The sequence below is a fragment of the Syzygium oleosum genome, unplaced genomic scaffold (genome assembly GCF_021117445.2).
Source record: "Syzygium oleosum isolate NSW1041296 unplaced genomic scaffold, Sole_v2.1 Sole_v2.01, whole genome shotgun sequence".
Classification (NCBI taxonomy): Eukaryota; Viridiplantae; Streptophyta; class Magnoliopsida; order Myrtales; family Myrtaceae; genus Syzygium; species Syzygium oleosum.
This window is the reverse complement of record NW_026607485.1, coordinates 3,259,659-3,284,008: the sequence shown is the minus strand read 5'-3', so window position 1 is coordinate 3,284,008 and position 24,350 is coordinate 3,259,659. Positions and strand designations below refer to the sequence as shown.

General features: G+C 39.8%; 3 protein-coding genes across 3 annotated transcripts; all 3 read right to left on the bottom strand.

Annotated features, from left to right (window-relative positions):
* Positions 1–11,140: 11,140 nt before the first annotated feature.
* On the bottom strand, positions 11,141–12,681 carry LOC115690057 (MDIS1-interacting receptor like kinase 2-like). Its single transcript, XM_056320110.1, has 2 exons — positions 12,389–12,681; positions 11,141–11,942 (listed from the first exon to the last, which is right to left on the bottom strand). Exons 1-2 carry the CDS (start codon positions 12,669–12,671, stop codon positions 11,488–11,490), a joined length of 738 nt encoding a protein of 245 aa, XP_056176085.1. The 5' UTR covers positions 12,672–12,681; the 3' UTR covers positions 11,141–11,487.
* A 71-nt stretch (positions 12,682–12,752) lies between these two features.
* Positions 12,753–13,793, bottom strand: LOC130140525 (MDIS1-interacting receptor like kinase 2-like). The gene has a single exon (XM_056320109.1). The coding sequence runs from the start codon at positions 13,791–13,793 to the stop codon at positions 12,753–12,755; it is 1,041 nt and encodes a 346-aa protein (XP_056176084.1).
* An 8,053-nt stretch (positions 13,794–21,846) lies between these two features.
* LOC130140611 (probable leucine-rich repeat receptor-like protein kinase At1g35710) lies at positions 21,847–22,732 on the bottom strand. The gene is made up of 2 exons (XM_056320381.1): positions 21,990–22,732; positions 21,847–21,875 (listed from the first exon to the last, which is right to left on the bottom strand). The coding sequence occupies exons 1-2, from the start codon at positions 22,627–22,629 to the stop codon at positions 21,847–21,849; spliced, it is 669 nt and encodes a 222-aa protein (XP_056176356.1). The 5' UTR covers positions 22,630–22,732.
* Positions 22,733–24,350: the final 1,618 nt, after the last annotated feature.

Here is a 24,350-nt window from a genome sequence, read left to right as displayed (position 1 = left end):
TGCAAATGGGCTCTAGGGAAATGCAAATGCCTTCGGCTTAAAGCCCCTTGGGGAAATGCTCAGCCCACCAATGGTTCGCTTCATTAATCAGCAGAGGAGTGACGAAGTTCACTTCATTTTCGTCAAAATAAAACTCAAGTTCATCAAATATAGTTCTTATTGCAAAATAAAACTCACTGTATGTTGAAAAGCATCATAAATCGATATTGAAAAGGATAGAACCACATATAATTTCCAAGTTTCTAACATTTTTCCGGATAAACTAACCAAATCATTTTCCCAATTGGTCGCGTACTCTCATTTGCGACCCAACATTCACGAATCCTTAGCCTCGGAAACCTGGAAATGTAAAATGGGGAGCGAGCAAAATCACAGCTCAGCAAGCGACTAATACCACTTCTATGGGATCAAGCAATGAACAAAACAATTCGAACAAACATATGCATTCACATCGAATAAACAGTCCTATAACTCGATGTAGTATTAGTATCCACATATATATACCCATAAATCATTCGAAGCCAACATAAACTAAAACTTAATTGCTCATGTCAAGAACCCCACAGTCACAGTTCACCAGATGACAAGGCCGAAAAATATGTCGGCTATGATTATGCCCAGAAAATCACATCGGCTGTGGTTAAGGCCGGAATGTCAAGCCATCATGATTAATCCCCAAAGCAGAACCGATTCATGCACATGTTCATATCTCATCACATGTGGGCCGACAATGGACACAAATCAAGTAACACAATTTTCACAATGCTAGCATATAAATATCATCATGATAAAACACGTCGTATGCAAAGCCTGATCTGGTTTTAAAGTAGCATGTTGTAAAACCTTCATCTTTATATCTCATCATAAATTAAGTTCAATGCCATAGAATGTAGGGTTGATACCACAAAAAACCCCAAAATGGTACACCTGTGACAAATTTACCCTGAACTAATTTTTTTATCAACAAAAACCCCAAACTGGTACATTTGTGACAAATTTACTCTCCGTTAGTTTCCGTTAAATTTTACTATTAAATTACTTTGTTAAATAACACGCGGTAGTTGATAGATGTACCAGTTTTGAGTTTTATCATCCGTTTGTCACAGGTGTACCAATTTATGATTTTTTGAGGTATTAATCCAATTTAACGGAAATTAACGGAGGATAAATTTGTCACAGATTTACCAGTTTGGGGTTTTTTGTATTCAAAAAATTAGTTTGGGGTAAAATTGTCACAGGTGTATTAGTTTGGGGTTTTTGGTGGTCAAAAGATTAGTTTTGGATAAATTTATCACAAGTGTACCAGTTTGGGGTTTTTCGTGGTATTAACCCTAAAATGTATATTTAATTTACTTGAACAAGTCGTGCACGGTTAATATAAACCGTAAAAGTCGCTTCGAATTTCTGCTAAATCACTTTATTCAAATTAGTCATGGATTTTCCTCGGCTCCTAAGCATAATATATCAAAGTAGTGCAATCAAGTCTTTTTGGCGAACAAGCCCGTCACCGCGAAAATTACGAAAATGCCCCTCTGCTACCTCAAAACTAAGGTCAGTAAATGCAAGCTGAGACTTAATCGTACTTATCTTTCTTGACTCAAAATCATACTTAACTTTCACAAAACAGAAAATATATTATTTCTCTCTTGTTTTAAATAAAGCTGAAAATCCCATTTTCTTTTTAATATTTAATAATATCAATGACCCTCTGGTCTAACAAAATACTTTCCTTTTTTAGTAATTTTTCTTAATTTCCAGAAATTATCGAAAATACTATCTTTAGAAATTACGAAGAATACAGGAGAGGTGGAAGTCATTGCGCTGAGTTCAACTGTGAAAACGGTGTCTCAATTGGACGTCGGGGTGATATACACGCGCCCCCTGGAAGTGGCTGCGCGTGGAACCCACGCGCCGCACGTGAACGGTATGCGCCTGGTGTAGAGATTTCCAGCTTCGGGCTAGGCTCGATGCCGACTTTGAAGCGTTCGTTCTCTCTCCATAAGGAACCGAATTGGGTGCTCTAGGTGTCCATAGAAAGAGCGCGCGACAATACTTCGAAGGCATTCGGAGCGTCGATCATGAAACTAACCGAGCAGGTCGAGAAATTGCGGCGAGTGTACTTGCTCGCAAGCTGTGACAGAGAGTTTGGAGGGCCGGTTTTCTCGAATTGGTCATCGGATTCGCACGCCGTCAAAAATCGGGAGTTTTGGTTTGGTGAGGGAAGCAGTTCTTTCTTTCTTTTTTTCAGGTCAAAGAAGAATTTTATTCATTTATCTAAGTTGAAATATCAGAGCTCCAAAAGAGGCTTTAGAATAAAGTAAATCCCAAAGGGTTTGAGAGGATATGCTAACTAATTTTGTGAAAGGGCTTTTTTTCCCTTGGGGCTTAAGGAATCCGGTCCACAACTCTATTGTCCTATCTACAATAGCGGGCTAGATGAGTCGTCCAGTGATAAGCACCCGCTCTTCCCATGGAGTATGATCTGTGTACTTTGAAGCACTTATCAAAATCGAACTATCTGACTCGAGGGCTAAGTTTCTGGAAGCAAAGTGTTATGGGTTTTCAACGAGGGGCGAGGGTTTCTGTTTGTGTGGCGGATGAAACCGGGAGCAAATTGCGCGAAGCCATCGATGAGGCTCCCTGAGGAGTTGCTGACAGATGCATAGGGATGGCGAATTCGATCCATCCTGCTTCAAAGGATCCATCCATGCTAACTTCTCAAAGCTCCTTTGCTTCTGTTAGAATCCAGATATGAGGTGAGCTTCTGTTTTCTGAACATGAGTCCATCGTTCTTGAGTTCCATTTCCTGAAATTTCTGAGCTTGGCAAGGACAGATTCTATTAGGTTCCCTAGGTCTGGGGCTTGGCGTCTGAAGATGAAGTCATTCCTGTATTTCCAGGTATACCAAAGGAGAGTTGATACCATAACAAGCAACGGTGAGTTAACTGAGTTGCTTCTGAAATTTAAGAGCCACTCTTCAATCTGTCAGCCATGACTTGAAATCTGAATTCTCAGGGCTGTGACTTACCACACTGGTTTTGTCCATGAATAGAGCAGAAAACTTCTAATGAATTTGTTCTTCATCTAGAATTTTATTTACCTTCAAAGTTTTGGAAAATAAGTCATATCATTTCAAGAGTATTTTTGATAATTCTCTCTTTATCCATATTCCAGGTTTTAATTAAATAGGAGATGCAGTTTTGGAACGACAAATTAAACAAACTAAAACGCGAATATGGGTCTCATAACAAAGCTACGCCATGTGTTTTTCACATAATAGTAGCGAGTATAAAGACAAATATTTTCTAAGCTTCTTTCCATGTTATTATGAAGCAAATCAAAGGAGGGTTTTTCCCCTTTGAACTTTTGCCAGAAAGAATTTTAAAGAAATTTTGCGGATTATTTACGAGAAATGATCAAATGACAATCCTTAATTTACTATGAGATTTGTTTTTTGGTTGAAAATTACTATGAGATTAACAGCATGTTCATGACTAAAAAAAATTAATAAATAATTATAAATTGTTGTGGGGTCAACTCCTTCAAGAATTTGTGACTCACAATGTGCTGTAAGAGTTACTCTCACAGTGGTCCAAAAACTATTATGCTAGTAAATCTCATTACTTATTTTCTCTAAATACTATGAAATATGACTCAAATAGTCATGTACATATTACTTCCTCTAAATACTATGTATCAATAAATAAAATGTGTACATTAATTCTTCATTTATATATTCCACAACAATCTGCGCATCACATAAACATATGTCTAATCGTGCGGGATAGCCATAAAAATAGGACAGTTTCAATAGTATGTGAAAAGATTATATTGCAATATTGTATGAAAAGTTAACTGATTAAACTTGGATGTTAAGTTAGTTGTACTTGTTCAATATAAAGAACTCTCGTATAACTATCTCGTCAACTGATTAATATAATTTAAATATATTTATAGGAAGGCCCATATGGCATAACATTGAGCAAAACAAAAAGTAAATCAAATAAGATTTATAATCAAAGTACCACACATAAACAAACTCACAGATATGATGTGATCACCTATTTTATGTATCTTTTAATATGCTTCAAATATATAATATATGAATATGAGACATTTATAGTCATTAACCTGGCAAAAGTGACTTCTTGCTGCCTAATTGAATATTCAGAATAGTATAATAAAGTACCTAGAGGAAGTACAATTTTATGAGTCGAAACTTCATAAAGTCACAAAAAAGGCTAAAAAGAATAAAAGTAGAGAGTTGGGACATCTTTATATCACATTTTTTCTACCTTTTTATATATAGTTTACATGTAAATTTAAATCATCTCACGTTACGAGGGGAAACAAACTATGTACAAGATAACATATACTGGCCATCTCAATCAATATCGTGAATTATAGAAGGAAGAAGTTTCTAGCCCAAATGAAAGTACGTATAAACAGCCATATAGATGAAGCAGAAAGAGGATGTTTGGCCATCATGAGAGTATAATATGAATTTATCAAGAAAACTGATAAGACATGACATAATTACTTTGAAATTGATATGACTTGACGTGTTTTCATGAAATTTTAATAAACAAATTTCTATGTCAATATAGCTTGACCAATGATGTTGCAAACCTAAAGCTAGTGTCATCTATAAAAATAGATGCAATGAGGGTCTTGGGTGGATATGTGTCGCTCGCTCAAGCGCCCCCTTTCACTATTTTTCATGTATTCACTGTTCATCCAATCTTTTCTTTCGATTTGTTTTTTATTCAGAATAACAATTTGATTATTTTTATCATATAATTGCAAGTTACACTTTCTACTGTTAATATTCATAGTTAGTTTTATCTTCATTTTGGAATATTCACTTTCTTTTCCTTTTAATTGAGTTTTCTACCAAAAAAAAAAAACTTTGTTTGAAGTTATAACAAATTTATACATTTCACGTAGTTTTTCGTGATTCTCTTTAAGTATGTTTTCTTAAGTTTATTGTATAAAAGTAATTTGTATGCTTGGCTTCGCTTAATATCAAACAAATATATTACTTACCATAAAGAAAAGAAGCATATTTAAATATCGAAATACTGTAAAGATTACGAAGTGACCTTATATATGAATAATTACTCTTCTTTTTAAAATTTAAAGTGTTTGAGAAATTAAATGATGAATAAATTTAGAACTAAACATGAAAGAGTTGTTGTATGGAAAAGGCGTCGTGGGAATGCGAACCCTCCCTCACATGTAATTAGCCCTCCAAGGCTAAACTCTAAGTTATCAGTCATATATATTATATGTATATGTGTGCGTGTATATATATATTCAACTTAAGTAAGTCAATGATGCCGTCTTATACCTAAGAATGCATTTCCGATCAACTTACTTAATGACCGTGTGCTCTTTTTTTTTTCCTCCACTACTCTTCCTTTTGTCTCTATCTATATTCCCCAAACAAACCTTTTTTAAACGTAACAAAATGATATTCTCATAATATGCTTCGACCATATGCCAAATATTATCGCACTGGAAATTTTTTTAGGCAATCATGACTACGGAGCACTTGAATTTATGCCCGGGTCTGGCCAAGGGCCGCCAGTGGCGGGCGGGGGCGAGGACTGCAATGAGTTTGCTTATTTTTTTATATAATTTAAATAAAATTTATATTTAAAATCAGATTTGAACCAAAACGACGTCGTTTTAACGTTATATTTTAGCTATTTCATCGCTGCGTAGGAGAGAGAAAATAGTAAACAAAGTCATGTTAGCATTTTTTGTTAGTCAAGTTGGACGGAGTTTGCGGAATGACTTGATTGCACCAATTAATTTTACGATTTAATTTCACTTTTTGAAAGTTTTATGACTCAATTCTACTTTCGTAACAGGTTTTTAAGACTTTAGTGCACTTATCCTCTCTTATTATTGGAAAAATTTTCTAATAAATTTAAAACGCGTTAAGTATATTTCAAAATGAAGAAAAGGAAAATAACTGCTTTTATAAAAATAAAAGAAAATAAATATGAAAGGCATACAAATTTCGACAAAGGAAAACAACAAAAAATTGAAACATTGCAACCTTTGTCGATTGTGTCGCTTGTGGCCACTGTGGCTACCCCTAGGTGACACGCCGTGGGTCAGGAAACCCCGGCGAGATCTCGAGTGGAGTGGCGCAGCGCAGAGCGATTGCAGCAAAATCTACCTGACATGGGGTTGCGCAAATAATAGTTCTATATGATGTAGCTAGCAAGGATTACCTAGAGGGGGGTGAATAGGTGATCTAAAACAAGTTTCAATAATTTATGCGGAAACAAAATAAATCGCAGAAGAGTCTGAATAAAATTCAGATTCAAGACAGATTATATAGACTGTGCTCTTGATGTGCAGAATGTAAGGTAAGAGATAATGGATAGAGAATCTGCACACAAGTTTATAGTGGTTCGGCTTATAGCAAGCCTACGTCCACTCTCCCACGCTTACAGCCTACTGGCTGGATTCCACTAATCAAATCAATGAGAAGTTACAGCAAGTTGTGCCGCTTAAACCCAAGCACTTCTCCCCGAGGGTGCTGCTTATACCAAGCCGATAGATCACACTATCTCACACCTAAGCACACACTTATAACACTGTCTACACCTCTCAAATGATTACATGTTTAAGCTCACGAAAGACAAGAGATTGAATCGGAGTATGCTCAGACTTTGGACTTGTTGATTCTTGATTTCGTTCTCTACCTTCTGCTCATCGTTGATCTCCTTTTATACTCCTCCACTTCCAAACTAGCCGTTGGACAGTCTTCAGAGGATCATCTTCCAATATTCACCTTTGGACAGATTTGTATAAAATGGATTGAGTAGCCGTTGGTTGATAAAATCTGAATCCCGCTGATTCTGGTCGCCCATACAATCAGAATCTTGGTTTCCATAAGTAGAGCTTTATCCGTTGTAATGTATACTTGTCGTAATGTTTGATTGTCAATCAATTATAGCCTTAGATTGAGACAATCAAAACTTTCCTTCCGTGAAATCCATACCAGATCACTAGCTATTATTTTTCGTTCTGAATTCTGCGTCTGAATAATTTTAGCGTTTGCGTCTGAATAATTTCAGCGCCTGCGTCTGAACTTTCTCGTTCTGAGTCTGAACTTTCTCGTTCTGAGTCTGAACTTCTCGTTCTGAGTCTGAATCTCTTTTACTTGAAGTTCTTTCACAATTTGAACACGAACTAGATCAAGATTGACATATGCTTTTCTTCCAAAAACAACTTCCTGAATCAAAATACTTCAAAGCATTTATCAGACTTACAAAACACTCATGGACAGTTTTGTCAACTTCAAAATCTATTGGGAATTTTCCTTAACAATCTCCCCCTTTTTGATGGTGACAAAACTTCCATGCAGATATATAGATTTTGAGATAATTTTGAAAAATATGATCAAGCATATAATGTAGCAGATATTCAAGATATCATATATGATCAGAGTAATTTGATATGGGATTTTTTATACTCAGTTTTTGAATAAGACAAGGAGTATGACAAAATATGAACCGTAAAAAAAATCTAAATCACAGTCTGTCTCCTTTTCTTTGAATCCAATAATCTGCATATCAAACCAAATCATATCTGCATATTTCTCCCCCTTTTTGTCATCATCACAAAAAGATATATGCATAAAATTCCTTAATGATTATGACAATATATGGAAGTATAATCACAACTCAATATTATGCATCAATTAAGTAGAATTAACCACTAAGCACATATGCATATTTACATTCTCTCCCCCTTTTTATCATAAACAAAAAGTGATAGTAATGGAAAGGGTATCACGTAGAGAATATAAATTTAACTCATCTTCACATACTATCTTCAAAATATATTTGGCATGAAACACAACCTTCAAAAATATCATCTTTCGCGAACATAACATATATTAAATATAGCTCATGTTCTGAAGAATCAAATATCATATATATCAACGAACACGTATGCACATAATAAATTTCACAATCTTTTTGTCATGAAAAAACGATAATATAAATAAGAGATTCGTTAATGACAAAAAGTAAGAGATACTAACCCAGATTGTGTAGAACTTAGCAAGTTCTAACATACATTACCTTTTCTTTCATAGTAATCAAGAGTGGGCAGAAATTAAATTGACTTTCATACTTGATTTACGCTCCCCCTCAATTTGATACCATTTTGAGATGATTCTCCCCCTTTCTTTTGCATTTTTCCATTTTTTGTTTTTCTCCCCCTGTTATCAAGACAGCTTTTGCAAATAACTTTCATTGCAGCTTGTGCACTTTGAACAAATTGTTGTTCCTCTATTTTCTTTGTAGCAGCAACATCCACCACATTTGTTTGCATTTTGAAATTCGAGAAAGAAATTTGTTTTCTTCCATCAAGCTCGTCTCGGATTCAAACTGCATAAACTCAACAAACTTTTTGCACAAATTTGTGGTTAAAGATATAATATCTCACATAATATGTAATGCCTTTTCTTTAGCAATTAAAATAATATCAAATATTTAAACCTGAAGCAACTTATCCTTTCGTACGACGCAGTAAGCATTTGCTCATCGTGTTTTGACATGCCTCCAATAATTTGTCAGAATTTTGCATAAAGGAGAAATTTTCGATCCTTCGGAAATGTTGCAGAATCTCCCCGATTGTGGGATCAAGCTTTCCAAACTTCACAAGGAAAGATTCTTTTACATCCTGCAAATACTTGTAAGAGAGATAATAATCTTTGCAAAATATAGAGAATGTCACGTACATACCTTCCTCCGATTTGCGGATCAAACATGCCAATTATAATAGTGCTTCCAAGAATATACCAAGTGTATCCAAAATATGCAATAATATCTTTCAAGATTGTATGAATTTTCCTTAAGCATGAATCTTAGATGCATAAAGATAATATGACATTAACGAATTTCGCAAAAGGAATGTAGATATTTTGATGTATTAAATTTATGCAATATCTGACACACATGGCAATAGAAATTACTGATTCATATCCCAATATGCATGTGCAGAATATACCTTTCCTTTTTAGAAAATAATTCATCACTTGAGATCCTTCGTTGATTGCATCATGACTTGCATAGGCTTGCATTCATGCTTCCTTTGTATAATTGTCTGCAATAAACTCATTTCCTTTCTAGTATCCTTGTATTTGGATCCTTTCTTTTTGTTAGACGCAAAATAGGAAACTTTCATAGAAGCCCAAGGATACTTTCCCATCTCATCTCAGTAGAGTATTTAAGGGAAATATGCATAATAAAACAATATCTCGCAAAAATAAATTCTTTCTTTGTAAGGCATGACAATATCGGAGAACACATAATGAGTCCATAAAAAAAATTCATTTCTAATAAGATATCAAACAATCTCTTTTATAAAATTTCATCTAAAAAATCCATCAAAATAAACTTGACTTTTATTAGGACATTTCTAACACAACCAACGATGTAAAACACGCCATTTCAAGTCAAAATAAAGCAGAGCATGAAGATAAAATGTTAAGTCCAAAGAGAATTCATAGATATTTAAAGTACGTATCCAAAGCAAATTTAGAATTTGAAAAATATACCTTTACTTACCAAATTCTCTTTCCTTATTCCCAAAATGATTTCTATAATGCTGGATTAAAGGCCTGTGCTTTAATCTCTCCTTGACCTTCGGAAAGTCATTCTTGATCTTACTTTCATTTTTGAAACCGAGGCCGGATTTGTTGTAATAGGGGACTTGAATGAATAGAACATGCTCTAATGTCTTTGAGCCAAGAGAAAAATTTTTGCAAATCTTCGGAATTTCTTCCTTATAGGAATCAACTTCTTTTTGCAAAATATCCTTTTCTTCCTTGACAGAGGAATTCTCCTTTTCAAGCTCAATGATCCTTTTCTCATTCGTAATATTTTGTTGCTTCAATTTAGAGACTTCCTTTTTCAACTTGGAGATCTTCTTCAACGCATTCTCATGTTCCGTGCTTAACTCTTCAAAAAGATCATCATCATCGAGAATAGGATCTGAACAAATCACCTCATCTTCTTCGGATTCAATGTCCGCCATTAAGCATAGATTTCCCTGCTCAAGGATTTCATCATCGCTGGATTCAGACTCTTCATTGTCGTCTCTATTCTTAAGATATTTTCTTTCTCCAGATTTCTTTGTTGGCTTCTTCTCTTTGGGGTTTCTTCTCTTTCTCACAAGGTGTTGAAATCTTTTGATCAGCAACTTCATCTCCTCATCGTCGTCTTCTTCATCTCCTTCAAAATCTGTTTCATCAGAATCAATGTTAGATTTTAAGGCAATTAACTTCTTACCTTCTGGATCTTCTTCGTGTATACGTTCTACTTCATATGACTGAAGAGTTCCAATCAGTTCATTCATTGATATTGGCATGATCCTTTGAGTCTCTCGAAGTGAGGTTTTGATGTTGTCCCACTGCTTTGACAGTTCTCTCAAAAGTTTGTTGACTTTCATCGCATCTGAGACTGGTTGTCCTTGATATGCAAGACCGTTTACTATGTCAGCAAATCTGTCATACATATCAGCAACTGATTCTCCTGTCTTCATTCTGAACGATTCATATTGTCCAAGCAACAGATTGATCTGTGTTTCCTTCGCTCTATCTGTTCCTTCATATGTGGTGTAGAGGGTGTCCCAGATGTCCTTTGCTGATTCACAAGAAGCAATTTTCTTATACTCAACAGGTGATAAAGCACAATAAAATGAATAAATTGCTTTTGAATCTAAAGCTTCTCTTTTTGTTATCTCAGTTTGAGATAATGAAGGATCTGCTGATTTGCTTTCTTCTTGCTTCTCGTTTGAAGCAGATACGGAATGTTTTGGATTGATTCCTCTGATGACAATATCCCATTGCATGTGATTAATTGATTTGATGAATGCCTTCATCTTGTTTTTCCAGATGCTATATTCTTTGCCATCGAAATATGGTGGCCTGGAATTGCTTTGTCCTTCAATAAGACCTAGAGCACTCATGCTAGCCATATAGATCGTTAGCTCAGAAGTAAAACACTTCAATAAACGAGCAACCTGCTCTGATACCAATTGTTTTAGATCACCTATTCACCCCCCTCTAGGTGATCCTTGCTAGCTACATCACTATAAACAGTTAGTTCTCAGTCAATTGAAAGTTCAAATGAAACTGCACTTCGATGAAAGTTCACATAGTGCTAGTACTATCATCTCTTATATCAATAGAAACTACATGTTCTTTACGTCTCATATCAAAGAAGGCAAGATTTGTTGATCCAGCGCATTTTGCAAATTCACCTCCTGATCACTCTGTAAAAGGATGGAAATAATTGTAAAATGGGATCTTCGCAGAAGTCTTCTCATAATTATTTCTGGCACCGACTTCAAACTATAAACATCACACTATTCCTATGATGTTCATACAGAAGCTAGCTCTGCAGTGAAAATCATAAATCACATGGTTGAGTTTGGCGAGAACTAAGAAGATATTCAAAAGTCAATCGTCATCATAATTGAAAACCAAACATAATAGCACATGAAAACTTTAAATCTTACCATCTCCTGAATTGCTCCCGATTTTTTGACATTAAGATCGCGTAGTTGCTCTAAGCTGACTGCAGAAAGTGGCATATCCAAGGGTACTTGAAAGCAAAGCTCACGTGAGACTTGTCTCATGGTCGGTCGAAGCCTTGGATCGGCTTGCAAGCACTCGAACACTAGCTTGGCGATCAAGACCACGTCTTGCGCATCTCGAAGGCCAATTTTAGAAGACGAGAGACGTTGATCAAGCACATCTTTCAACATCAGCGACTCAGTTTGGGCGAACAATGAACATTCCCGAGAGACATGATCTCCTGGATGCTTTCCCATGATTGTCTCTAATGCAACAACTCCAAAGCTATACACATCGCACTTTTCGATAGGAACTGTAGAATAAGCTAACTCTGCAAGTGGAGAATATACTGCTTTTTTATTCATGATCATAAGTTGTATTCAAGTCGACAACATTACTTCCCATGATGTGACGTGTGACGATTACAAGTGCAGATTTCTACTTAATCTACACTTACAACACTAATTTGAGTATAGGAGTTTATGCTCTAGCAAAGTTCAAAAAATTTTGTTCGCGCTTAAAGCACGAGCATCTTCTAGGTAATATGAACATAATATCCTTGAAATGGATTGATTGTGATGTTTTCCTCATTTGCAAATTCTTACTTATGAGGAAAATCGAAAAGCTTTTTCATCAATACCGAATTTGAAAGCTCTTAAAAAGTATAACAAATTTCCATAAGACGATTAAAAATGAACTGCACTAAACTAGTAAAAGTTCAATTATAGAAGTATGACACCGAGTGCCATCGAAATTGAACAAAAAATTTCAAAGTACCTGGAGCAATATACCCGATGGTGCCAGCAATAGCAGTCCAATTTGATGAATCTAGCCTTAATAGTCTTGCAGTGCCAAAATCGGAAAGGTGAGCCTCATAATCGAGATCTAATAGAATGTTGTTACTGGTCAAGTCTCGATGTAACAGCGGAGGTGAACATTCGTGATGCAGATAGGACAATGCATCCGCAACTCCTCGGACCACATTTACCTTATTGTCCCATTGAAATCCTCTTGCTCTTTCATCATCGTTCAAAACTGCCCTCAAGCTTCCTCTTTCCATGTACTCATACACCAAAAAACAACGTTGGGCATGAGAGCAGAAGCCATAAAATTTCACGATGTTTCGGTGACGTATATTTGTTTAGGCTTGAATTTCCCTTTCGAATGGTATCAAATCAACGATCTCACTATCTTCTTGTGATGACGAGGTTTGCTTGATAGCAAATGTTTGAACTTTTGATATCTCGGCTTTATAAACAATTCCATATGCTCCTTCACACACATAGTACTTAGAGTCGAATCCTTCCGTGGCCTTAATGATTCGATCATAGAAAACTTTGCCATCATAACTCAAAATATTTATGAAATCCAAATCATTTGCCCGCTCATTGTTCTCTCTCTTCATAATCCTTCTTTGACGATGATTGACGATTACTAGAACAATCAAGGTGCAAGAGAGAAGGAGAAACCCTAAGAACAAGAGAACGTGGATAACTGTGATTCTATCTCTAACGTGCCATTTACGTTTCTTGTTCCTAGTAGAATTGCATTTCGATAAACCAATGACATTTCCACAAAGCCCTTTGTTATGCTGAATCGCCTCAAATGGAGCCTCATTGAAGGCCTTGACATTAGGGAGAGGACCTTCCAGGGCATTGTAGGATACATCAATAGAAGTCAAGGCCAACATATCACCAAAAGTACGTGGGATGAAACCAGACAGGCTATTATGAGAGATATTTAGAACTTGCAAGTTTCTCGGAATTGCAAGCTCTCCCGGTATATTTTTAGACAAAATATTATAACTCAAATCAAGAACCTCGAGGAATTGTATGTTGCCTATCTCAAGAGGAATGCTTCTCCGAAATTTGTTTCTACTCAAGTTCAAGCTCAACAAGCTTTTGCATGAGCCTAGCTGCACTGGTATCAATCCACTCAAATTGTTTGATGCTAGGTTTAGATGTGCCAGATGGGATAAAAGTCCAATCTCAGGCGGGACATCTCCCATGATCGCGTTGCTGCTTAAGTCGAGTTCTAACAACATCGACAGGCTTCCCATTTCCCTCGGTATCTCTCCGCTTAAATTATTTGAAGAAAGGTCTAGTATATGTAATTGAGCCATTCTTACAAATATTGAGGGTATCTCACCAGAGAGGTCGTTGTTTGATATTCTTAAGCTCATCAAATTACGACAATGCTCCCATTTCCACGAAAGTTCGCCTCTCAAATGATTGTGGCTCAAGTTTATGAAATTTAGATGCGGATATATTCCAAAAGCATCTACTATGTTTCTAGTAAGTTGGTTTCTTTCAAGCCTCAATCTGTATAATGTGCTACAGTTCTTTAGGCTCGTGGGAATGGGACCCGTGAAATGATTATTGGAAACGGCGAAATATTGCAGTGATCTCCCAAGACAAACATCTTCTAGCAGTTCCCCTTCTAGTTCATTATTATATAGTTGCAAAATAGTCAACTGTGTTAACTTACTGAATTCAGAAGGCAAGGAACCAAATAATTTATTGTCGCCAAGGTTCAGTCCAGTTAGATTGGCGAGGCTTCCAACTGATGCAAGGATTGGACCGGTCAAATTATTATCCCAAATAAATAAATATGTAAGAGAAGTGAGCCTCCCGATTTCCGAAGGTATCAATCCTGAAAGTCCATTTTGAAAGAGGTAAAGAAGAGATAAACTTAGGCGATTGAGCTCCTGTTCATCCGGCTGACTCTCTTCGATTATGGTCGTTCTGGCCATTGGTTTTTTTTCTGGAATTTGGAAGTTGGGCTCGCCGGTCTATTCCCTTTCTATCCACCGTGGTGATCCTTAATCAGAGTATTCTGGGTTGCTGGTGGACAGATCTGTCTTCTTCCTGATTCAGACGCGGGTGGCTCTGTTCATCCGCCTGGCTCTTCATCGATTCTGGTCTCTCTGACCGACGGTTTTTGCTATTTCTTGGTGCTGGGCTTCGCTAGTAGCTGTTCTATCACTGGACCGGAGGATCTCTCTTGTGGTACTCCTGTTAATTGGGTAAGCAGATCTGGGAATCGGCTCCTTCGTTGTTCTTAGTTCCTGTTCACCCGCCTGGATTTTTGCCTTCGATTTTGGTAGTTCAGACCGGCGAATCTTGCTGATCCTTGGTGCTGGGCTTCACCAGTTGCTACTTTGCCTCTTGACCGAAGGAATTCTCATGAGGAGGCCTCTGTTATTTGGGTAAGCAGACCTGGGATTTCTGGGGTTCGTTGCTGTTATACAGTTCCTGTTCACCCGCCTGGTCTTTGTTTGATTCTGGTCTTTCAGACCGACGTTTCTGGTTGAATTTTGGTGCTGGGCTTGGCCAGTAGCTGCGTTGTCTCTTGACCGGCGGTATTCTCATGAAGTGGCCCCTGTCAATTGGGTAAACAGTTTTGGGATCCCTCTGATTTGCTATTCTTCAGCTCCTATGCTGAGCGGAGCTCTCTTGGAATGGCTAAACTCATATAAGGGAATTCATGTCTAGAAATCCCACAGGAATGGAGCCTCTGATGAAGGCCACTGGATTGAATGCTAAGCCAAAGTAGGGAACGGCTAAGCATCTTTATGCTGCTAAAGCCCCTTCTATGGCCAAAGATGGCACTCTTGAGACAGTCCAGATGGGAATGGTGGTCGAGGCTATCCATCCTCCCTCGAATCTCTCTGTGTTACCGACTACTCCTTCTGATGAAGCTGGAGTGGGTATTTCCTCTACTGCCCCAGCTGTGCGACCTCCTCGCCTTCGGAGCAGTGGTCGCAGTCGTCAAAGGCAACCGTCCATATTGCCTCGTTTTGGTACTATTGGGGTAGGGCATCCCCAGAAGGAAAAAGCCCAGGCAAAAGGTCGCAGCCGTAGCAAAGGGGTTGCCCCTTCGAAATCACCAGGCCAGGTCCCGGTTCCTTAGCATAACCAGCGTTCCTGGGCTTCAGTGGCCAAATCAGCGGAGAAGGGTTACAATCTCTCCTATATCCCTCCATCATTGTGGATGGTAAACCGGTGGTGAGAATCTCGTATGAGATCTTAAGGGATTCAAACCCGATTTGGAAGGAATGTCTAGTAGGATACTTCGTAGGTAAAAAACTCCCCTTCAAGATGACTGAAAATGCAGTCAAGAATATCTGGGGGACACAGGTGGTGGATGTCCTTGCCAATGTTGATGGGTTCTTCTTTTCCACATACCCGATGATTCCTTCCGAAGGAAGATTCTGGATGGCGGCCCTATTACCATTCTTAGAGTACCAATGTTTCTACAATAGTGGTATCCAGAATTGAAGCTTTTGAAGGATCAAACACGAGTCGCTCTTGGTTTGGGTTAAACTACGGAACATTCCGTATGCTCTGTGGTCTGCTACAGGCATCAGCGCGGTAGCCAGTGCGATCGGTAAGCCCCTCTATGTTGACGTTCAAACAGAGCGGATGAGAATGATCTCGTTTGCCAGAGTTTGTATTGAAGTTAAGGCCACCCAAACACTGCCTGATTCAGTGGATGTTCTGTTGAATGAAGAACTCTGGCCCATTAAGGTTGAATATGAGTGACGTCCTGTTTCTTGCCTGTTCTGCGGTACTTTTGGCCACAAATGCTCCCCTCTTGCTGTTGCTACGGCTTTGGCGTTGCAGCATTCCCCTCCAGTAGGTGCAAACCCTGATGAACTCCTCTCAGGTGAAGGAACTTGGGAGAAGGTGACCCGGAAACGTGTAGTGTCTCATTCTTCAGGTCCTGCTCTAGCAAACTCCCCAGTCCTAGAGCCGCCTCCTCCTACCCTTAATCCTTCGTTAGCCTCTTCGTCCAGACAGACCCCCCCTGTCCCTGTATTGGCTTCTCCTACTTCGTCTGAGGATATGTCCGACTTGGATGACTCTCAAAATGGCAAAACCAGTGGCATTAGCAGTGATGGTGATTCCCCCTCTCCTGCTCCTCCGTCCTTGAGGTCGAGACCCGTCCTTGAGATCTGCCAAGTGTCTCCTGCCAAGAGCCCAGACCCTCCCCTTCCTGCTCCAGTGCAGCCCCTATCTTCTCCAGTTAACACCTCTGGACCGGCTAAGAAGCCTCCCCCGAAACCCAGAAAGAGGGGAGGGGGGGTTTGAAAAGAAGGTAAAGTGTTCAACTCCTTTTTTGATGTTTTTTGGCATATGGAATATTAGAGGACTTATGCACTCCCTCAAGCAGGCTGAGATTAGATCTTTTGTTAGATCTAACAACCTCTCGTGCATTGGTATTATGGAGACTAAGGTCAGCCCGACTCTTTTTGACAATATTTCTGCTGGTTTATTGCCGGGATGGTTATGGTCCTCTAACTATAGCCACTCTCCCCGAGGCAGAATATGGGTAGGCTGGAACCCCCAGGATGTTGATTTTGTAGTTCTATTTGTATCCGAGCAGGCTATCCATGGCCGTGTAAGTCTTTTGGCTTCTTGCAAGACTTGTCACCTTTCGGTGATTTATGGCGGACATACTTTTATCACTCGTTGGACTCTTTGGGCAGATCTCATCCGGTTGAGCCCGCAATTTGCTGAAGTGCCTTGGGTGATTGCTGGAGATTTTAATGCCATCAGAGACCATTCAGCCAGAATTGGCAGCTCCAACTCTTGGATTCTTGCATTCGACGAGCTCACTAATTGCCTAGATCAAGCTGGTCTTGATGACCTTCGATATGTTGGCCACAGATTCACGTGGTCTACTTCCTCAGGTACTCGGCGAAAACAAAGGAAGATAGATAGGGTGCTCATTAATGAACACTGGACCAGAGCTTTTTCTTTCTCGGAGGCTACCTTTTTAGCCCCAGGAGTTTCTGATCACTCTCCGATGGTTATAAGAATTGATTCTCCCCCGGTCCTCAGAAAGCCTTTCAAATTCTTTAACTGCTGGATGCGGTATCCCTCCTTTTTGAGTATGATGGCGGAAACTTGGGACTCTTGTGTTTCTGGCACTCCCATGTTCATTTTATGTCGTAAGTTGAAGCTCCTCAAAGGTCGCCTCAAACTTCTCAATAGGGAATCTTTCTCTGACATCTCTACCCGCACTGCCCAGGCGAGAGCAGAACTAACTTCTACCCAAGATGCCTTTGCTAGTGACCCTTTTAACCAGTCATTGGCTAACTAGGAGAAGGACCATCTCCGAGTCTTCTCTGAACTCCGTATTCAGGAGGAATTGTTCTTCAAGTAGAAATTTAGAATCAGATGGCTGAAGGAAGGGGATCGCAATACTAAGTATTTCCATCATTCTGTCAATCGAAGGCAACTCCGCAATCGAATAATCTCGACTTCCGATGGCGTTGGATCTATCCTTTCTAACCTGACTCTAGTCCGTGACCATATTGTCACATACTATGAGAACCTGCTTGCCTCCGACACGTCTGCCCCTCGGCCAGCAAGTCGGGACATTCAAGTGGTGATCCAACGCCCCCTCAACGAGAATCATACCCAACTTCTGTCCCGCCAGGTGACTGACCTTGAAATCCGAGATGCTTTTTTCTCTCTTCCGAAAGGTAAAGCCCCCGGACCTGATGGCTTCAGTGTGGACTTCTTTTTATCATCTTGGGATATTGTTGGACCTTCAGTTACTTTAGCTATCAAGGACTTCTTCCAATCCGGCTCCTTGCTCAACGAGACCAATGCTACCATTCTCACCTTGGTGCCCAAGGTCCCCAACGCCTCATCCATGAATGAATTTCGACCGATTGCCTGTTGTAACACGGTTTACAAATGTATTACCAAGATATTGGCCAATAGAATTGCTGCAGTGTTGCCTGCCATTATCAGTCCCACTCAGAACGCTTTTGTCAAGAAGCGGCGAATTGGGGACAACATTCTTCTTGCACAAGAACTCTTTGCGGGATTTCATCATGACCCGCACCTGCCAAAATGCGCCATTAAAGTTGATTTTCAAAATGCATATGACACCGTTGACTGGATTTTCCTCCAACGGACCTTGCAAGCCTTTGGGTTCCCCTGTATGACTATCGAGCTTATTATGCTGTGTGACGACCCCGAAATTCTCAGTTGCAATTAATGGAGCTCTCCACGGTTTCTTTCCTAGCGGTAGAGGATTACGTCAAGGGGACCCGATGTCTCCTTCCCTCTTTACTTTGGTCATGGAAGTCTTCACCGGAATTCTGGTAACCCAATCTCGTCTCCCGGGTTTCAAGTTTTTCTGGCGGTGTAAGTCCACATCTCTCACCCATTTATTTTTTGCTGATGATGTTCTGTTATTTTCGGAGGCAAACGACACTTCAACTGCCCTTCTTAAGAGTGGCCTGGATCTTTTGTCCCGGTGGTCGGGACTTAAGCCAAATGTCAACAAAAGTGAGATATTCTTCTCGGGTGGCTGTCCTTCTCTTAGGAACCGTATTTTACACTCATTTGGCTTCATCGAAGGTACGCTTCCTTTCCGTTACCTTGGAGTCCCTATTTCTGCCTCCAGATTGGGTAAGAATGACTATAACTCGTTAGTCAATGCTATCACGGCTAGAGCTCGCTCTTGGACTTAGAGATTCCTTTCGTTTGCGGGACGTCTTCAACTTATAAAATATGTTCTCCATTCTGTTCAAGTCTACTGGGCCTCTATTTTCTGTCTTCCACGTTCTGTCCTTGCAAGAATCGAATTGATCCTTAGACAGTTCCTATGGAAGGGTCCAGGCTTGGGGGTGGGGGGTGCCAAAGTTTCTTGGAATGATGTTTGCCTACCTAGGTCCGAAGGTGGACTTGGTATTCGTAGACTTATCGACTGTAACCGTGCAGCTATGCTTAAGCACATCCGGGTCCTTTTCACGGACAAGGAATCTTTATGGTGCAAATGGATCCATTCCAATTTTCTCAAAACGAAGAACTTTTGGGTCGCCCCTAAACCTACGGTGTGCTCTTGGGCCTGGAAGAAAATCTTAGATCTCCGTTTTGAATTTCAGCAGCAGTTCAAATGGAGAATTGGCAATGGATCTTCCACTTCTTTCTGGTTTGACTTCTGGCATGATAAAGGCCCACTCTATAAATTGTTCTCTAATAGAGACATATTCTGCTCTGGCATTGCAAGAACGGCCTCGGTTAGGGATTTCCTGTCCTCCGAATGGCACCTGTCTAACGTGATTCAATCCTTCAATTCCTGGACTGAACATACCCCCCAGCTGGTGACGGAGTCGCCGGACCAACTTATTTGGCAAGGTCATCCTTCCGGAGTGTTCTCTCTTTCCTCGGCCTGGGAATTAACTCGGAAAAAGGGACACCATGTTTACTGGGATTCATTCATTTGGGACTGCAGTTTTGCCCCGAGACATAGCTTTTTGCTATGGCTGATGACCCTCAACAGGCTTCCGACCCAGGTCCTCCTTTCCTATCACAGAATCTCTGAAGGACTTTGTGCTTATTGCCAAGGTAGGCCAGACTCCGTTGATCACCTGTTCTTTGGTTGCACTTATACGGGCTCTTTGGCGTCATTTTGGGCTGCCAAATTTAATCTCCCCTGGCACAACGGGTCTTGGCAACATCTTCTCCGCTCGGCGTCCACATCCATTGCCGGCAACAGCTTCCATCACCGCCTTGCTCGGTTTGCACTTGGAGCTCTATGCCACCTCATTTGGATAGAGCGTAACAACTTCCTATTTAGAAATGGGACCATTTTCCTGCCTGCGATGCGGAACCATCTTGTCAAAGCTATTCAAGATAAGGCTCTTTCTCTCAAGCCTGTTGCAGATTCTCCGCGCAATAGACGAATCCAAGCCAGCTGGGACATCCCGACATCTATTTTTCTTAATGTTCTGTAGTTGTTGTTCATTTGTGGCTCTTCAGTCCGCTTGATAGAGGTTCAGCTCGTTCTTCTTAACACTCGGGCCCCTGCTGCTTGTAGCACCCGCTAGCTTTAGTCAGCCGCTACACCTTTGCACCTATCGCAGCTCCTGTGTTGCTTTAGGTACGAGGTTTTTGTGTTCGGCTTTTCTGCTGTATCTTGTGAATTGAAAAGTATAAAATCCTCTTACCTTACCCAAAAAAAAAGAAGAAGAGATAAACTCCTCAAGTTTCCAATGGAATGAGGAATTGAGCCGGTGAATTGTTGATTGATAGGTCAAGTTTAATAAGAGAAGTGAGCCTTCCGATTTTCGAAGGTACGGATCCCGAAAGTCCATTTCGGAAAAGGTAAAGAAGAGATAAACTCCTCAAGTTTCCAATGGAATGAGGAATTGAGCCGATGAAATTGTTGATTGATAGGTCAAGTTTAATAAGAGAAGTGAGCCTCCCGATTTCTGAAGGTATGGGTCCCAAAAGTCCATTTAGGAAGAGCTGAAGAACAGATAAACTCATCAAGTTTTCGATGGAATGAGGAATTGAGCCGATGAAATAGTTGTCTGATAGGTCAAGTTCAATAAGAGAAGTGAGCCTCCCGATTTCTGAAGGTATGGGTCCCGAAAGTCTATTTCGGTAGAGGCGAAGTGAAGATAAACTTGTCAAGTTTCTGATGGAACGAGGAATTGAGTCGTTGAGATTGTTGTCTGATAGGTCAAATTTAATAAGAGAGGTGAGCCTCCTAATTTCTGAAGGTATGGGTCCCGAAAGTCCATTTCGGAAGAGGTGAAGCCAAGATAAACTTGTCAAGTTTCCGATGGAACGAGGAATTGAGCTGCTGATATCGTTGTCTGATAGGTCAAGTTCAATAAGAGAAGTGAGCCTCCCGATTTCAGATGGTATGGGTCCCGAAAGTCTATTCTGCTTGCTAGAGAGTCTTCATTATTTGTATCTATGTGCAAACAACTTGAGTGGACACATCCCTTGGGAGATTGGATGGTTGGGTTCTCTTTTGGAACTCGGTTTTTCCAAAAACAAGTTCGCCGGGCCCATTCCTCCTTCTCTTGGAAAATTAGGCAATTTAACCAAATTAAGTGTTTCATGCAATAACATTTCCGGTTCCATTCCTAGAGAGATAAGTGACTTGAGGAATTTGGAATTTCTTTACATATGGCAGAATAGACTTTCGGGACCCATACCATCTGAAATCGGGAGGCTCACTTCTCTTATTGAACTTGACCTATCAGACAACAATATCAGCGGCTCAATTCCTCGTTCCATCGGAAACTTGACAAGTTTATCTTGGCTTCACCTCTTCCGAAATGGACTTTCGGGACCCATACCTTCATAAATTAGGAGGTTCACCTCTCTTATTAAATTTGACCTATCAGACAACAATCTCAGCGGCTCAATTCCTCGTTCCATCAGAAACTTGACAAGTTTATCTTCGCTTCGCCTCTACCGAAATAGACTTTCGAGACCCATACCTTCAGAAATCGGGACCCATATGTAAAGAAATTCCAAATTCCTCAAGTCACTTATCTCTCTAGGAATGGAACCGGAAATGTTATTGCATGAAACACTTAATTTTGTTAAATTACCTAATTTTCCAAGAGAAGGAGGAATGGGCCCGGTGAACTTGTTTTTGGAAAAGCCGAGTTCCAAAAGAGAACCCAACCATCCAATCTCCCAAGGGATGTGTCCACTCAAGTTGTTTGCACATAGATACAAATAATGAAGACTCTCTAGCATACCTAAATTTGGAGGAATGTCCCCGGATAGTTCATTGAAGCAAAGGTTAAGAGAGTTGAGTTTGGAAAGGTTACCGATACTTGAGAGAATGGAGCCATAGATCGAGTTGTTGGCAAGTTCAAAGCTAACCACACTTGTTAAGCGGGAGAAGTTGAGGCCGTCTAGAGTTCCTCTCAAACCGAAATAGGAAAGATTTAGATGGGCGATGGCTCCAAAGTCGTCGCAAACGACACCGGTAAAGCCGCAAGGATTGTCGCTGTGCCATGAAGAGAGGAGAGACTGGCTATGGTTGTCAAGAGTAGATTTCCAATTCAGGAGAGCCTGTGCTTCATCCTTATTCTCGGTCGCGTTGGTAGTGGAAAAAGGAGTGGAGGAAGCAGAAATGCCTGCCCCGTGAAATGAAGTGGTGTCGATGAAGAAGAGCAAGAAGATGAAGAAGAAGAAGACAGCTAAAGGAGGCTGGGTGGACAGCAAAAAGGAAGTAACCATGATTTGGGGGGGATGGTTGGGTTTTGGGAGGTGGGAGATGGTTCAGGTCTACATATTGTTAACAAGATTGATGACTATACTTATAGATTGGAAGATCACTCCTGAAGCCTCTATCGAGGACAATTCTTGTTATAGCTGGATGGCGTTTTCCGGTGAATGGGTATTCTCATTCATGATAGCCTCATCAATCAGTTTAGCGTGCACTGCGGCGGAAACTGAGTGAACAGCACAGAAGCATAAAAGCCTCAATCGTGGATCAAGCTTGAGTTACTTTTCCAAGTCTTTATTGAAATCGATAGCTAAAGGAGACTGGGTGGACAACAAAAAGAAAGTAACCATGATTAAAGGTGTTAAAATATATCTCGAGTTTGAGTTCGAAGCGAAAATCTGAATATTTCGAGTTGGATATTTTGCGGACATATGAAATCGAGTAAAAGGAAATATACGAACAGATCAATTTTGCTATTCTCTCGTTGGAGTCCGAATAGTGAAATAAAATAAATATAAAAAGGGGAGCCCAATGTTCCTTTCTTGCTGAGGAGTCGTAATTAGACGAAAGTCCAACTTGGACTTACGTTTGAAATATACGGAAATTGATTTCCGCATTGAAGTCTGCAAAGGAAACAGCAAAACAAGAAAGTGCAACGTGGACTTGAATTGGAATTATTCGGCCAACCTGAATTGGATTGTACTGACAGGACTTCTTCTATGGCGGTGATATTAATAATTCAACGGTTTATAATTTGTGGATCTTGCTTCCACATGTATAAAGCAAGTCATGCCGTGGCTGTGAAGATCTTTTAGCGCCGTTTTCAGCGAGTGCCGTGGGAGTGCAACTGACGTTCCGTTGGTGCTGGGTGCTTGACATTGGGTTCGTGATTTTATTCGTGAAATTATATCAAGACTTCAAGTATTTGTAGCAATTAAATTTTTATGGTAAGAATTTGTGTATAATTCCTTCGTAAAATTGAGAGATTATTTCGTGATAAATTATCGGGGCTAAATACTGTTTGAGTTATTGGGTGTAATTAAGGCTTGAAAAATACTTAGAGTATTTGACTAACTCGAGCGTGGTTGTAATCTCCATTGTATCTCTTCATTTATAGTGGAATTCGTGCTGCTCTCCCTGTTGACATAGGTCACTGCGATCGAACCATGTAAATTTGGTGTCTAATTAATTTTTCTTATTTTGTCAATTTTACTGTTCAATCGCTTGATTTTGCAACATAGGGGATGGTTGGGTTTTGGCAGGTGGGAGATGGTTGAGGCCTACATATTATTAACAAAATTGATGACTATACTTATAGATTGGAAGATCACTCTCGAAGCCTCTATCGAGGGCAATTCCTATTACAGCTGGACGACATTTTCCGATGAATGGGTGTTCTCATCGATGATAGCCTTATCAATCAGTTTAGCATGCACCGCGGGGGAAATTGAGTGAATAGCGCACTCAATCGGGGTTCAGGTATGACTTACTTTTCCAAGTCTTTATTGAAATCGACATGTCAACCAATGTCGTGGAAAATGGTTATCCTGACCGTGGGTTGGTTATATGGATGAGAATTGACACTCCGATTTTGTGTAGATGAGTGGCGTGTTGAAAGGGAATATACATTATGTGGGATTAATATTTGGGTTAATATCACGAAAAACCCTAAACTAATACATCTGTGACAAATTTATCTTAAACTAATTTTTTTACCACTAAAAACCTCAAA